This window comes from Electrona antarctica, assembly GCF_951216825.1.
Source record: "Electrona antarctica genome assembly, chromosome: 9".
Classification (NCBI taxonomy): Eukaryota; Metazoa; Chordata; class Actinopteri; order Myctophiformes; family Myctophidae; genus Electrona; species Electrona antarctica.
In genome coordinates, this window is record NC_136790.1 from 4,818,883 (window position 1) to 4,834,554 (window position 15,672).

The following is a 15,672-nucleotide window of genomic DNA, read 5'->3' on the forward strand; positions in this document are numbered from 1 at the left end:
AGTGTATAGGATGGGTGGGCGTAGTAGCTGCATATGTTGGGGTGTCATGTTCCAGGCTGTCATCAGGCATTGAGAATAATGTTGCACCAGCTGGTTTGGGTATATTTATGTTGCGGGGTTTATCCAGATCTACGCGTAGCGGCTTCTTTGCAAAGGGATAGTCCAATGACAATACATGATTGACCCTTGTAAGGCGTCCCTCCAACAGTAATGCCTTTCTACACTCTTTTGCTCTGACGATTTTTTTTTTAATTAATTTCAACACGTCTTGTAACAACCATAAATCTCCTGTATGAAATGCTATACGGATCGGGGAGTATTTCTCTTTATCCATCATAGTTCTCGGTTTTTCAGGAGGGCCCTGGTGAGACTGCGATCTCACCAACAGCCACAAATTTGATCTTGAGCAGTCGACAAGGAGATTAGAGTTAGAGGCGACTGATTCATTTACTTCCACCATTATAGGAGGTTTGATGTAATCATTGCTAGCCCATCTCTCCCAGAGCAAGTAATTGATGAATTCCATAAGAGCCATGTTCAATCTTTCAAATTCAGACGCATAAACTCTCAAATGAGGCATGCCTGTCTCAAACAGTACTTCGCCATCTTCCGCTGTATATAGATCAACATACGGGAAACAGGCCGCCGGTGAAAAATAGCACCGCAATTTACGCCCCTCACATAACTGGTATATCTGCTCGTCTTTGTCATGGTAAATCATGTGAGGTGAATACATCTTTCGTTTTCGCTGTTCACGCCTCAATACTTACTTATTCGTCGGTTTCTCTACATTTAAAGAACATGACCCCAGGAGAGGCGGAGCTTTCTAACTCGGCTTATGCAATAACTAGTTCATTCATGACCAATCAACGTAAAATCCCCCGATCACTCTTTTTATCACCAAATTCATCTATTGTAGTCTATTCTATACACAAAGTATGAAGTTAGAGGCTAAACGCCACTCAAATGAGACTTAACCCTAAACCAAACCAAACTACCAAAGCTAATTAATAAAACAGATACTGATGTTAAACTACATGTTAGTGCAATTCATTTCTATAACTATCCACAAATTCACCCGTTCCCCATGACACTCCAACCACATCAACAGTGCTTTCGACACCATCCCCAGTGAATTTTCCCCTGACTATGGATGAGAATGACGGGGTGATCAACACTGTACATATAGATATTATGAAAATACGAATTGTGCAACTACTCGAAAAGGCTATAACTGAACAGATGAGAGAAAGTTGCAACGGTTGTCAGATAAACCATTCTAGCCAAACCGAACACCCGTGTTTGGGTGATACACCTAGATATTACTTCTACAATCATTTTAAAGATTTAACGAACAAGCTATGGACTGATGAATTTCTGCCAGGACTCTTGCAGGTGTTGGAAACTCACGGAGTTGTAGCACCAGTGTCCAGAATCCATAAAATCTGTGAATCGTACCTAAATGAGTTGAAGGATTTACCCTATATACACACAAAAATCTAAGATATAGCTAATGCGGCACGTATAAGTTATGCGCATAATGAAACAATTGTATAGTTGCATATATTGCATACAGTTTTCTGCCCTCGTATTATTACATAGTACACATTGTATGTTGTATGTACTGTATTGAGACAAATATTGGTCTGATATTGTGTACCATCTACCGTGACTACTGTGAATATTCCTAAATATGCAGTCGTAATAAAATATGCAATCATAAAAATGTGTATATTTTGTTGTCATTTTGTTAGTGCAAATCATTTCTGCAACATTGTATGTGTTTAACATCAGTATCTGTTTTATGAAACAGCTCTGGTAGCTTGGCTTGGTTTAGGGGTCCGTCTCTTTTGAGGGGTTTAGCATTTCACTTCATACTTTGTGTGTAGAATAGACTACAATAGAAGAATTTGGTGATACAAAGAGTGATTGGGTCTAGTCAAAAGGGGTTATTATATTAAGTCATATTAGGGACTCAATGTATAATATTTTTTATTTACACCATAGTTTATGTATGTAAAACGTACAGTGACTGTGTCCACATGACTGTGTTCCCAGTGATGGGGGAGTAATTTTGTCTGAAATTGTGACCCTTGTCCCATACATAAACAACTTGAATGTAGTATTTTCAAGTTTAATGTGCCAACTTGTTGACTCTTTTCAAAACTTCCCCTAGAAAACCCTGATAGAATTCATACAATGATCGTCTTCATCACGCCTAACGCTATAATATTTTTGTGTAAAGATGCAGAGACACCAAAAATCTGTACATAATTGGTATATTTTGTATTGACCAGTTGTGACAGAGAGTACCCAAGTCATATATCAGGGTGTCAAAAGTCAGAAATATGATGTCTATCATTAAAACAACCAACCCTTAGTGTGCAATAAGTGGTATTTGGGTCTATATTATGCAGAGCTTTAACAATTAATACAGTATCTTCAGGGCTCTTTAGGTCTTTATAAACCGAAAATGCCTATTTATATACCCCAATGCACCCCTTACACTATATTTTACTAGGACCCTGACATAAATATATATATATTTATTGTATATTGTGAAGTTTCACAGCAACTTTGGGTGAGCAAATGATCTAGTGCCCTAATTTACCTACTACCCTCAGCCAGGATTGAGAACTATTATGATGATTTAGCCTATTATTTTGACTAAGATGTTAAGATACGGTGTTCCACATTAGATTTCATGCCATAGGTGTGTGCTTTTTTCCGTACAATACCCCCCTATGGATCAATTTAGTGACTAGTGATTTAGTTTAACCAGCATGTAATGGTAAATGAGTGTTGGATATGTCACTGAGGTTAATTTGTGTATGTAAAAAGCTTGTGTACTAGATACAACTATATAGATGGAACTAGACCCTGCCATAAAAATAGGCCCTGTCAGGTTATGGGCTCATGGTAGGACTATACCAGACCCCTGTGACCACCGGGTCCTGTATCTCTGATAGACCCTATAGGCCTTTGGCTCGTGAAATCAGATGGAGGATGCTGTTAGGGATCTGTTGGCTGTGTAATTATCTACCCACCAGGGGGAATGGTGAAGTGTGGGGGTCTTTTACCACTACAGAGGTTTGCACAGTTACAAAAATGGATAGAGAGTATGTCTGAAAAATGATAAAATAACTGAAATTAACAATTTTTCCAAATTTAGTTGCAAAATAGTTATTAGTTAATAGTTATTGGTATTGGTTGAATAATGTCCTAGTCATAATATAGTGGAAGAGAGAACTACTGAGTGAATGAGTCAAAAGTGTCTGGTGATTGATGATGAAGGATTTACTGTCTATCACTGACAACGAGTTTAGCAACTTTTTCAAGAATATAATCTTAGAAGTAAAAATAATTCCAGGATAATTGATCCAAGTAGATGTTTTTGTATACATCGATAACCCCTGCCTGTGTAGGAATTATACGTTTTCTCCAAAAAAAAAAACATCTTATCATTACAAATAAAAATAAACATTGTAAATAATTTGTATATTGAGCAAAAGCTTGTATACTAGATACAACTATATAGATGAAACTAGACTAGATACTAGATAAAAAACAGGCCCTGGCAGGTTGTGGGCCTCATGATAGCACTATAATGTGCTACATTATAGTCCCTTTCTTCTTAGGCATGGAGGGTATCTGATGATTTGAACCATTTTGTTCCAAAATAAAATGGGGTTTAGCAAAAACCACCTGCTGGTGGTGCTATAACCGCCTGATCTGGACATGTATGGGTATCGGGTCATGTCTGTGTATACCCCCCTATTCCATCTAGCTACACGTTTAGTCATATACTTCATGTCAAGTTATTATTATTTTTGTTGTGTTGTCTGCTGTGTAGTTTATTTATTTCTGTTTTAGTATTTTTTGTTTGTGTTGTGTTTTGAAAAAGTTTGTTTTGTTGTGTTGTGTCCAGTTTTTGATTTTGTTTCGTGTTTTTATCACATATGTTTTGTTACATATTGTGTTTTGTACAGTTTTTGATTTTGTTTTGTGTTTTTATCACATATGTTTTTACATATTGTCTTGTCTGGTGTGTAGCCTTTTGATTTTGTTTCGTATTGTTGCTGTGTTATGTTTTTTGCTGTTTGCTTTGTGTCATTTTTGTTTTGTTTTCTGCTGTTGTATAATTTTTTGTTTTGTTTTTGTATCATTTTTGTGTATGTGATGCTGTAAATAGTATTGTTATGTAGTTTACAATTTACAATTTAGGCATTTTACCATATGAACCCCCGTAAAATCACATTTTTCAAAAGATTATCAACATGAATCATATGCTAACTAGTAACCTACCATCAATCCATCAGTGGAATATCTGTATGATGAACCAATACGTATGCACTATAGAGTTCTGTGTCTACATAAGGTGTACTAACAGTCCTAACAATAGGGGCATAATGCTGTCTATGGTGCTGAAATCGTTTGCATGACTGGTTGACCAACATCTATAGAAATTGCCCCACTAGGTGGATATCATTAACTTTCACTATAATTGAAAACATATACTTATATTTCCCACACCAAGAGTCGAACTTGGGTCTCATGGCTATACTCCAAGCATCCTAAACCACTAGACCATATGGGATTATGCTGTACTACCTGTAATGTTTGGTTAATAACCTGATCATACAATGTCTGAAGACAATAATTACTGCTCGAACCACTGTTCCCTATGAGCATAACATAACCATATTGTAATATAATTAGAGAGGACAGATATGTTACATGTAAGAGCCTCATCATGTTTGAAGGATACCAAATAATAGCAGAGAATATTGGATCCATGTAATACTGTAAAAACTGCCAGTTACTGCGTACAAATAATCGTAAACACCTATGGCTCTCGTACTATTCTGTATGTTGTGTAATTGTTCACAGATAGGCTACACAGGCTAGATTTACACCGGTCAATATTCAAGCTAAGTATACCCCCTTCATGTATGTATTGAGCCTATGGGGTAGATCTGAATTACACCTACATTACTTAAATTCACAGCCTATGGGCAAACCTGATATTACACCCTTTGTGATGGACCAAAAATGAAGTGAACTGAGATCCACTCCCCTAGAGGGCTTGAAACCCCAATGCATTGGGGTGTAGTGGTGTTAACCGGTATTACACTGATGAGATGCTCAAAATCCATAGTCTATGGGCCAAAACTGGTATTACACCCCTTGTGGGGCCCCTGGATGGGGGTGTCCTCTGAACCACTGGGACGATAAATAAAATAGATGAATTGCACTAGGAGGCTGAAACCCCCTACAGGTCTGTAGTGGCTGTATGAGGAATTACACCTACATTATTAGATCCATAGTCTATGGGTCAAAAATGGAATTACACCATAAAATGGACAAATCTGTTAGACAAAAAAGAAAAGCATTGTAATATAATTAGAGAGGTCAGATCTGTTACATGTAAGAGCCTCATCATGTCTGAAGGATACCAAATAATAGCAGCCTGAGACCCCCCTCCCCTAGAGGGCTTGAAACCCTGATGCATGGGGGTGTAGTGATGTTAACCGGTATTACCCCGATGAGATGCTCAAATCCATAGTCTATGGGCCAAAACTGGTATTACACCCCCTTGTAGGACCCCTGGATGAGGGGTATCCTCTGAACCACTGGGACTAAAAATAAATAGAGGAATTGCACTAGGAGGCTGAAACCCCCCTACAGGTCTGTAGTGGTTGTATGAGGAATTACACCTACATTATTAGATCCATAGTCTATGGTCAAAAATGGAGTTACACCATAAAATGGACAAATCTGTTAGACAAAAAAGAAAAGCTAGACAGCAGACCAACCTGATGTTTAAACCTGCAGTACCAGCTATACGCCACATTTACACTAGACTACACCTACACATAGTAGACCAACCCCCATACACACCCCACCCACACAGTAGACCACCCCCTCTAACTAACCATTGTACAAACCTTTTCGAACATATTTGCGGCATCTACAACACCCAAGCTAGTTCAAGCGTTCTTCTCTACGAGTTCACACGTACATCGGCAGTACAGTTGAGAAACCATATTTACACTAAAAGTTCTTGATTTTTTCATTTTTCTCCTTTTCTTTATTTGTTTAAGTTTTTTAACTTTTAACTTGTTTTGTAACTTTTTTTAACTTTAAGCTTTTTTTAAGTAATTTATTCATACTTTTATTTTTCCATACCTATACTCAATAGTGTACACCTACTGTACACCCATTACTCCAACGTATATATATGCGCCTGGAAATTGCAATGCTGGGGCTAAACCCACACACAAGCTGTGTGTTTTCCTGTCAGCTGTCAGCTGCTGTCATCTGTCACCTGGCACCTGTCACCTGTCACCTGGTACCTGTCACTTTCAAAGAGAAGGGGACCCCCACCCCCTGGCCCCCCACACACACACACACACACACACACACACACACACACACACACTGCACCTGGCACATCAAAAAGATAAGGGATCCCCCACCCCCAGTTTTAACTTCATCTAATTAACACATTAACACACCAAACAGATGTTTTGAGGGGGAGGGGGTTTACAACTGCCAGCTGGCACTTCAAAAAGATAAGGGACCCCCCAATCTGCCAGCTGGCACATCAAAAAGATAAGGGATCCCACCCCCGATTACAACTGCCACCTGGCACTTCTAAAAGATAAGGGATCCCCCACCCCTCACCAACCCAGAGGTTAATCTAAACTTTCTATTGTTCTATGCACACCTGGAGCCGGCATGTCTACTAGGCTTTGGGGGTGGGACAGACCCACATGAGGGGGCTCACAGGCTGTGACATGCATGGGACATAGAGAGATAGGGAGAGATAGGGACAGATTTAAGCACTTAATGTAAAAAACACTTAAGCTCTTAATCCAGAGCGATTTATAATAAGCAATAACAAAAAGCATGGCATACATCACAACATAAACATTAAGGTATGCATGGAATTTAGGGAATGCGTGGAATTTTATAATTATTATTATGCTAATTATATTTATGATTTTATGAGTTATGGTTTTATGAGTTATGGTTTTATGAGTTATGGTTTATGAGTTATGGTTTTATGCTAATTATATTTATGAATAAATTAACATAAATTAACATAAATTACTCACTAGCGCCCCCAGTGGCCACATGGTGTATGGTGCAGCCATATATATAGACTACTTAGGGCATTTAACACATTGACTACATAACCCGTTAAACCCGCGTTTTATTCCATTGTCTTTCCCTGCTTTGTCGCGGACATCGTGACATGGGCGACGCGTTATGATGATGTAACCGGGAAATCATGAGATCCCTCCGCTATCACCGCATCGCAACGGTGGATTATTTTTCGGATAGAAGTCGTGGGACTATTTTCAGGGGGATTTTCATGGATCAAAGGCGCAAATACGTAATACGTACAGTATGCTCCAAAGGTAATTTAAAAAATCACACCCATTTGTTTTAGTTTTAGTTTGTGAGGGGCGCTCTTATCATCGTACAACACAGATGATGTACATTCTCCATTCATTGTCAATGAGAATTATTTGTGTAGGACGAAAATAGCCGATTTGACATAAAATGACAATTTGCTCAGACACATATGACGTAAATTCTCCATTCATTGTCAATGGCATTTAATGTTCAAGGAAAATTACAATCACGGAGATTTGTGGAGAATTAAGACAGAACGAGACCTCTGAGCTGTGAATTCTGCAACATGCGTCAAGTCGAGGCAGCTCCAACTCAGGTCTCAGCACATTCTTTTATCAAACGGAATTCGCATTACGGGTGGTTTGAGGAGGCGCTTTCCGTTGTCCTAAACCTGTGTGCATAAGATAGCACTTACAGTATAGGGAAAGTGCATCAACACGCCTACAGACACACAGCGTCCATTTCTAGCGCTAGTTGGAGGTGCCCCTATATGGCAGGAAAAGGTTGCGTTCTTTTAGGCTAGTCTGAAATCTTACTTTGTGCCTGGGTCTGCGACTAAGACGTCATCTTGCAGCAGATTGATTGCAGATTGTGTTTTTCCTTTCCATAGCAGGTTTGTGGCCCTGAGTCTTCTGGGTAGACCTAAGATTGAATTTGAATATAGATTATTGCACCAGTATTAAAAGCTCAGAAAATAAATGTAATGAAGCCCCTTGAACAAATTCTTTGATAAATCCAGACACGAAAAAAAAAAAATCGTGTCTAGATTGTCAAAATTGTTCCTCATTTCAATTCAGATTTTTTGGTGGGAACCGACATCAACCACAGTCAATGGCGTGCCAGGAAGGGAGTGGCAACAGACTTTGTATTTTTCGGAGTGGAGAAGTGGCAACCTGGCTCGCAGTGGTGGAAGAAGTACTGTACTCTGAAAGGTTCCTTGTTAAATAACTTTTGAGAGCAATGGTTCTCAAACCTTTTTAATCTCAAGGACCCCCATAATTCAGAAAGTCTAGAAATGGAACCAAACTGACCATTATGGGTCCATTTGGTTCTATTTGTACGCTCTCAGAGTTACAGATCAGTAAGGGTCCATTTGGTTCTATTTGTACGCTCTCAGAGTTACAGATCAGTAAGGGTCCATTTGGTTCTATTTGTACGCTCTCAGAGTTACAGATCAGTAAGGGTCCATTTGGTTCTATTTGTACGCTCTCAGAGTTACAGATCAGTAAGGGTCCATTTTAAACCCCTGCAAGTAACCCTGAAGGTCCCTGAACCCCACTTTGAGAACCACTTCTAACCACTGAACTCAGTACATGTCTGCTCCCTGTTTTTACACATTTTACATATTGTAAGCACGTTATAGAGCGTCGCAGTCCCGCCCCCTACCATGGCCCAGGAAATGAATCCCAATGCATTTTTCCCATAGACATTTCAAAAAGTATTTATTTAAAGACGGTTACGCCGCGGACAAAGCCAACTCGAGTCGTGACAAATCATGACAACACAAACAATATTTTGGACCAAACAAATAATTACAAAGAAGAAAAACAACAAAAAGAAGTTTTGTAACCTGCCGTTTTTTTCTTCTTTCTAATTATTTGTTCGGCCCAAAAAATTGTGTTTGTTGTCATAATTTGTCACGACTCGAGTTGGCTTTGTCCGTGGCGTAAACGTCTTTAAATAAATACTTTCTGAAATGTCTATGAGGAAAATGAACGGAGAATCATTTTATGAAGGAAAAACCACCGATATGGAAATCATGCCAATATTTGTTGGATTATACAACAACAAAGCAATTCAAAAGTCAAGTGTGGATTAGAATTGAGTGTGAATTAGAATCGAGTGTCGAAACGTTGTATCTGCTGTTTGTCGCAATCACACATTTTGGAGCACTCAAAAGTGAGCTGCGAGCCCCCGCTTTGATTTTAGAATGAGTACAAAAATAAATAAAATGTACATATTATCATTTTCATCTTCATCATTACCATTGCCAATTTTGCCATTGTTATTATTATTTTATTATTATTATTTCAGCTTGAGGGATTCATATACAGTACCTTAATGGAAACAGACAAGCACAGCATTCGTTGTTATTTGTGCTGCTGATTTACAAAGAGTACAGCCCCGCCCCCTACTGCACCCGTTCTCCCACACTGGCAAGCCCTCATTAGGCTACTACAGGGGTTCTCAACGTTTTTGGCCGGGGACCCCCGGAAATGCTTTGGCAATGTCTCGGGACCCCCGCCCCGCCCCCTCCCGACCCCCAATATAAATTGACTGCTACAATAACCTTAAACCATTTTGGGCGGGAACCCCTTTTGGTGTTTTAAGCATTGTTATAATTTAGCTATTGAAAAATAGCAGATCTACAAGCTCATAGCGCGCCACCGAGTGGCGCGCTACGAGCTTGTAGGTCTGCTATTTTTGAAAAATCGTTTTTTTTTTTTTTTAATAATTTGGGGACCCCCTAAAATAATTTGGCAACCCCCCGAGGGGTCGCGACCCACGGGTTGAGAACCCCTGCATTAGGCTACTATACCAAACACATGCAGGTGGTGAAAAAAACAACCAGTGTTTGCTACAACAGGACACACTGACCTCATGCCAATCTGCCTGCTCCAAAATAGAGTAAAGGGCCTTTCAAATGGGAAGCGATTTAAGGCGCCTATCAGGCGCCTATCAGGCGCTTATTGTAGATACGCCTATCAGGCGTATATCTACAATAAGTCGAGGACAGGCGGCCGCCTGTCCAAATCCATTTCTGCCTGGCCAAAATCCATACACTGAGAAAAAAGAGAGGACAAACACCGGACCTGAGAAGTATAATTGTGCAGCTGATTGACCGTTGCGCGTAGAGTGTGACCCTCAATCACCCATTGGAATGCAAATGCACTCCTTTCAGCCTTTGTAGCATATACTCGTCTGGCAGGTATATCTCTTTTAGTGGTTCTCTTTTAGACCTGCGTTTTTTTTTCTCTACCCGCAGAGAAGTCGAGGGGCATAAACAGTATTTACGTGAGCGCGGTCCCCCACCAGACCTGGATTCTGTTTAGCTTAACTTTTTTACGCTTGAGTTGTTGCGCCCCTCCTTGAGCACACCTGCAGGAGACCTGTCGTTGTTCCCGGTTTGGTGCTAACCCTTTTGGTGTTAGCATTATGTTATGCTTTAGCTATTGAAAAATAGCAGATCTAAAAAAATAGATCGTCCACCCCTCCTATATTTGCTTGCAGAGTCTCTATTTCAGCGAGGTATCACCGTAGCCCACAAACACTTTTATTGGTTGAGATCTACACACTACTATATATTGGTTTATGTGATTGGTTCAGGCTACGTCGCAACGCAATGGCAGACGCTCCAGCTCCATATCAGGACATGTTTTCGTGCGATATCGCCGTCGGAACGCTTGCTCCTTGCCTGCATAGATGAGCTGTGATTCACTGATTAGCCTAATGCTAATTCTGCTGCGTTGCTACTGAAGAGCTGTGATTCACTGATTAGCCTAATGCTAATTCTGCTGCGTTGCTACTGAAGAGCTGTGATTCACTGATTAGCCTAATGCTAATTCTGCTGCGTTGCTACTGAAGAGCTGTGATTCACTGATTAGCCTAATGCTAATTCTGCTGCGTTGCTACTGAAGAGCTGTGATTCACTGATTAGCCTAATGCTAATTCTGCTGCGTTGCTACTGAAGAGCTGTGATTCACTGATTAGCCTGATGCTAATTCTGCTGCGTTGCTACTTTTCAACGACTGACATAGAAACATAGCTTTTTCAGAAAACTGTCAGGATGTAGAAGACATTTTCAGAATCTGATCTCAGGTCAAAATGGGTTTTAACAGAGAGGAGCTTCTTCAGAGAAACAACTTGCACGAGTGTAAATGCAGTGTAGTAAAGGTACAATATTTGCCTCTGAGATGTAGTGGAGTAAATGTATTGGAAATTGGAAATACTCAAGTTAAGTACAAATACAGAAATTGAGTACTGTACATGCACTTAGTTACTGCTAATAACCAGTGGTGGAAAGTAACTAAGTACTTTTACTTAAGTACTGTACTTTAGTACAATTGTGAGGTATTTGTACTTTACTTGAGTATTTCCAATTTCCAGTACTCCACTACATCTCAAAACTTTAGTTACTAGTTACTTTGGCGATTTTAATTTTGATTAGAAAACATACATTAACCACTTCAACCCTATACATTTCGGCCATTTGAAAATAGCCGATCTACGAGCTTGTAGATCGGCTATTTTCAATAGATTTTGTACACATTTTGAACTTGTGAAATGGGACATTTTGCAATATGAGTACTTTTACTTTTAGTACTTTAAGTACATTTTGATGCCGATACTTTTGTACTTTTACTCAAGTCAATTTTCAATCCCGTACTTTTACTTGTAACAAAGTACTTCTAAATTGCAGTATTGGTACTTTTACTTAAGTAAAACAATAGAGTACATTTTCCACCACTGCTAATAACGACCTCCAGGCTTCTCATTTGGCGACTGGTGCAGCTATACCTGAGAGCTGGCTGGCCATCCTGCGCAGCGTGACAGAGGAGGAGCGGACGGGGACCTCGCCGCTGTCCAGAAAGATCAGACCGTCCGTCACGTACTTTAGCTCTGCGTCTCGCGTCCTTCCCAGTGGGTTCTTGATGGTGAAGTTTTCCACGTACTTCTCCAGAGGGTCGTCCAGGGATCCTATCTTTCCATCCTCCCACAATCTGTACATCATCAGTACTGGGAAGATTTTCGAGAGGCTAGCGATTCTGGAGAGACACAAGGAAATGAACGGGAGATGTTTATAAAAAGCGAGCGACCACCAACATTAACCCTTTCAGCGCTATCATTTATTGAAAAATTAGGATCTAATTCACGCCAGCATTTTTTAAATTTGAGCTCTGTCATATATTAATGTGATTGTTCATCATAATAATGATCTGTGGTTGTGGTTCACGGGCACCCGTAGCAGCCTACATTTAACGACAGTGCCGTAAAGCACTATCGAATGTTGACAGGTACCCGGTCTGTCTGTACTATGTCTGTACCTGCTAAGAGTTATAATAAATATACTGGAACATAAAGTCGTTGTCCGCCTCGTCGATACATCACATGGTGTCAGAAAGTAAAAGTCGGGAAACGGAAGAAGTGAACGGTGAACGCGATGGCCCAGTTTCAACCTCCACCGCATCTAAGTTTGCAAGGCAATCTTGCTGAAAACTGGAGGAGCTGGATCCAAAGGTTTGAGATATTCTGTGTCACCAGCGGAGTCGCAGAGAAAGACGAAAAAGTGCAATGTGCTACGAAGAGGCGATTAAAGTTAGCAACACGTTCGTCTTCGCGGCAGCGGAGGGAAATAAACTGGATGCGCTGAAGAAAAAGTTCAAGGACTACTGTGAGCCTAGAAAGAACTTGGCATATATAAGGCACATCTTCTTCACGAGAACTCAGAAGCAGTCGGAGCCAATAGATTCCTATGTGACGGACTTGAAGGACAAGGCGAGAGACTGTGAGTTTGGAGATCTGCACGATTCACTAGTACGTGACCGAATTGTGTGTGGCATAATCAATGACCAAGTGAGAGGCAGACTGCTAAGAGAAGGAGATTTGTCTCTAGAAAAAGTGAATTAACAAGTACTCAAGTCAAAGCACTGACGGAAGAAGTTGAAATGAACACTGTCAAAACGGTCAGAAAAAAATACTTTAAAGTAAAACTAAGGGCAGAACAGACCGGGGTAAATTGCAATCGATGTGGGTTCAAACATGGAACCAATAGATGCCCTGCTATGGGCCAGATTTGTAACAAATGTCAAAAGAAAAATCATTTTGCCAAAATGTGCAGATCACAGAGTCAGTCAGGCTCATGGAAGCCACAAGACAGATCACAGAGTCAGTCAGGCTCATGGAAGCCACAAGACAGAAGAAGAATGAATGCTTTAGAGCAAAGTGAAGAGGAAGATGACATTTTCATTGGCACGCTCCGTGTGGAGCATGAAAAACACATCAGTGTGATGGAGTCTGTTGCATCAGAAAATAAGGAAGGAAAATGGACGGAAAGCCTGAGAATTAATTAAAAAATTGTGACCTTTAAATTTGACACAGGCGCAAACTGTAATGTCATGTCAGTTAACACATTGAATGCTCTTGACGTCAGAGGCAGGCTCAGAGCCAGTAAGAGCAAACTGGTTGCTTTCTTTGGTCAGAAAATAGCACCACTGGGCAAAAGAGCTCTGACATGTGAATATAAAGGCCAAAAGCACAACATTGAGTTTGAAATCACACAAGAAGAGGTACCAGCTATACTGGGCGGGGCCACATGTGTGAAACTAGGCTTAGTGAAGAGAGTGCATGAAGTGAAAAAAGAGGATGACATCCTTAAAGAGTTTGAGGATCTGTTCGATGGACTGGGTTGCATACCTGGTCAGCACCATATTCAAATTGACCACACTGTCACACCTGTCGTGCATGCTCCCAGGAGGATTCCTGTGCCACTTGGAGACAGAGTAGTGGAGGAACTACACCGCATGGTGAAAATGGGTGTGATAACAAGGCAGACAGAGCCAACTGAGTGGGTCAATAGTATGGTCACTGTTGTGACACCTAAGAAAATCCGTATCTGCATGGATCCAAAGGATTTGAATGAAGCTATTAAACGGGAGCACTACCCATTACTGACTGTAGAGGAAGTAGTTTCCCGTATGCCAAACGCCAAGTACTTCTCTGTGCTAGATGCAAATAAAGGTTTTTGGCAAATCAAACTTGATGAGGAGAGTTCAAAACTCTGCACCTTTAACACCCCAATAGGGAGATACAGGTTCCTGCGGTTGCCGTTTGGGATCTGTTCCGCACCAGAGGTGTTTCAGAGGGCCATTGCTCAGATGATTGAGGGTCTGGAAGGTGTTGTAAATATTATTGATGACGTGCTTGTCTGGGGAGACTCTGTAGAAGAGCATGATCACAGGCTCAGGTTGTTATTGCAGAGAACAAAGGAGAACAACTTGAAATTGAACAGAGACAAGTGCAAAATCAGAACAAACGAAAAAAAATACATTGGACACAAACTCAGCGCCAGTGGCCTGAAAGCCGATGATGAAAAGGTCAGAGCAGTGACACAGTTTCCACCACCACAAGATAAGCAGGAATTAATGAGGTTCAATGGCATGATCCAGTATCTCGCTAAGTTTATTCCTAACCTGTCAGAAATCAGTGCTCCTTTAAGAAAGTTGCTTGAAGGGGACACAGAGTGGCATTGGGAGGAGCCACAAAAGAACAGCTTTGAGAAACTCAAAGAGCTGGTCACAAATGCTCCAACTTTGAAGTTTTATGATGTGAATAAACCAGTAACTCTGTCAGTAGATGCCAGCTCAGAAGGCATGGGAGCAGTCCTACTGCAGGAAGGACAGCCGGTAGCATATGGGTCAAGAGCACTCAGTGACTGTCAGCGCCGGTATGCGCAAATTGAAAAAGAGTTACTTGCCATTGTCTATGGATGTGAGAAGTTTCACCAGTATGTCTATGGAAAAGTCATTCAGGTCGAGAGTGACCATAAGCCACTGGAGAGCATCTTTAAAAAGCCGTTACATCAAGCTCCAATGAGGCTTCAGAGGATGCTGTTGAGGCTGCAAAGATACAGCCTTAAAGTTAGTTATCGTCCAGGCAAGGAGCTTCACATCACTGACGTGCTGAGCCGCGCATTTCTCAATGAGCAGAAAGAGGAGCTACTGGAAAAAGATTTGGAGGTGAACTTAATCACACTACCAGTGTCAGAGGAGAAACTGCACAAGTTCAGGTCAGCAGCTGCAGAGGACCCCGAAATGCAGTTACTCAAAGACGTCACGCTAAAAGGCTGGCCCAAGGAGAGAAATGCAGTACCAAAACTGATTCAGCCTTATTGGACTTTTAGAGAGGAAGTCACACACACATCTGGGCTGATGTTTAAAGGAGCAAAGCTCATTGTTCCAAGTCAGATGAGACAGGAAATGCTGAGCAAAATACATGAGTCTCACTTAGGCATTGTGAAATGCAAAGAACGAGCCAGAGACATTCTGTATTGGCCACACATGGCTTCACAAATTGAGAGTCTGGTGTCTCGGTGTACCACGTGCAAGGAGAACCAGAACAGTAATCCAAGAGAACCTTTGATTTCACACCCACTTCCAGAAAGACCGTGGGAGAAAGTGGGCACGGACCTCTTTCATTACAGAGGAACTGACTTTCTGTTGTGTGTAGATTATTTCTCTAAATTCCCAG

The 15,672-nt window shown here is 40.8% G+C and overlaps 1 protein-coding gene across 4 annotated transcripts in view; it reads right to left on the bottom strand.

Moving 5' to 3' along the window:
* lactbl1b (lactamase, beta-like 1b) overlaps positions 1 to 15,672 on the bottom strand; it is a 55,841-nt gene that overhangs the window by 9,730 nt on the left and 30,439 nt on the right. For all 4 annotated transcript variants that reach the window (XM_079509525.1, XM_079509523.1, XM_079509522.1 and 1 more), the window contains 2 exons: positions 11,944 to 12,191; positions 7,962 to 8,067 (listed from right to left, as the gene is read on the bottom strand). In XM_079509525.1, coding sequence (XP_079365651.1) covers positions 7,962 to 8,067; positions 11,944 to 12,191 — 354 coding nt within the window. The remainder of the gene's footprint in view (positions 1 to 7,961; positions 8,068 to 11,943; positions 12,192 to 15,672) is intronic.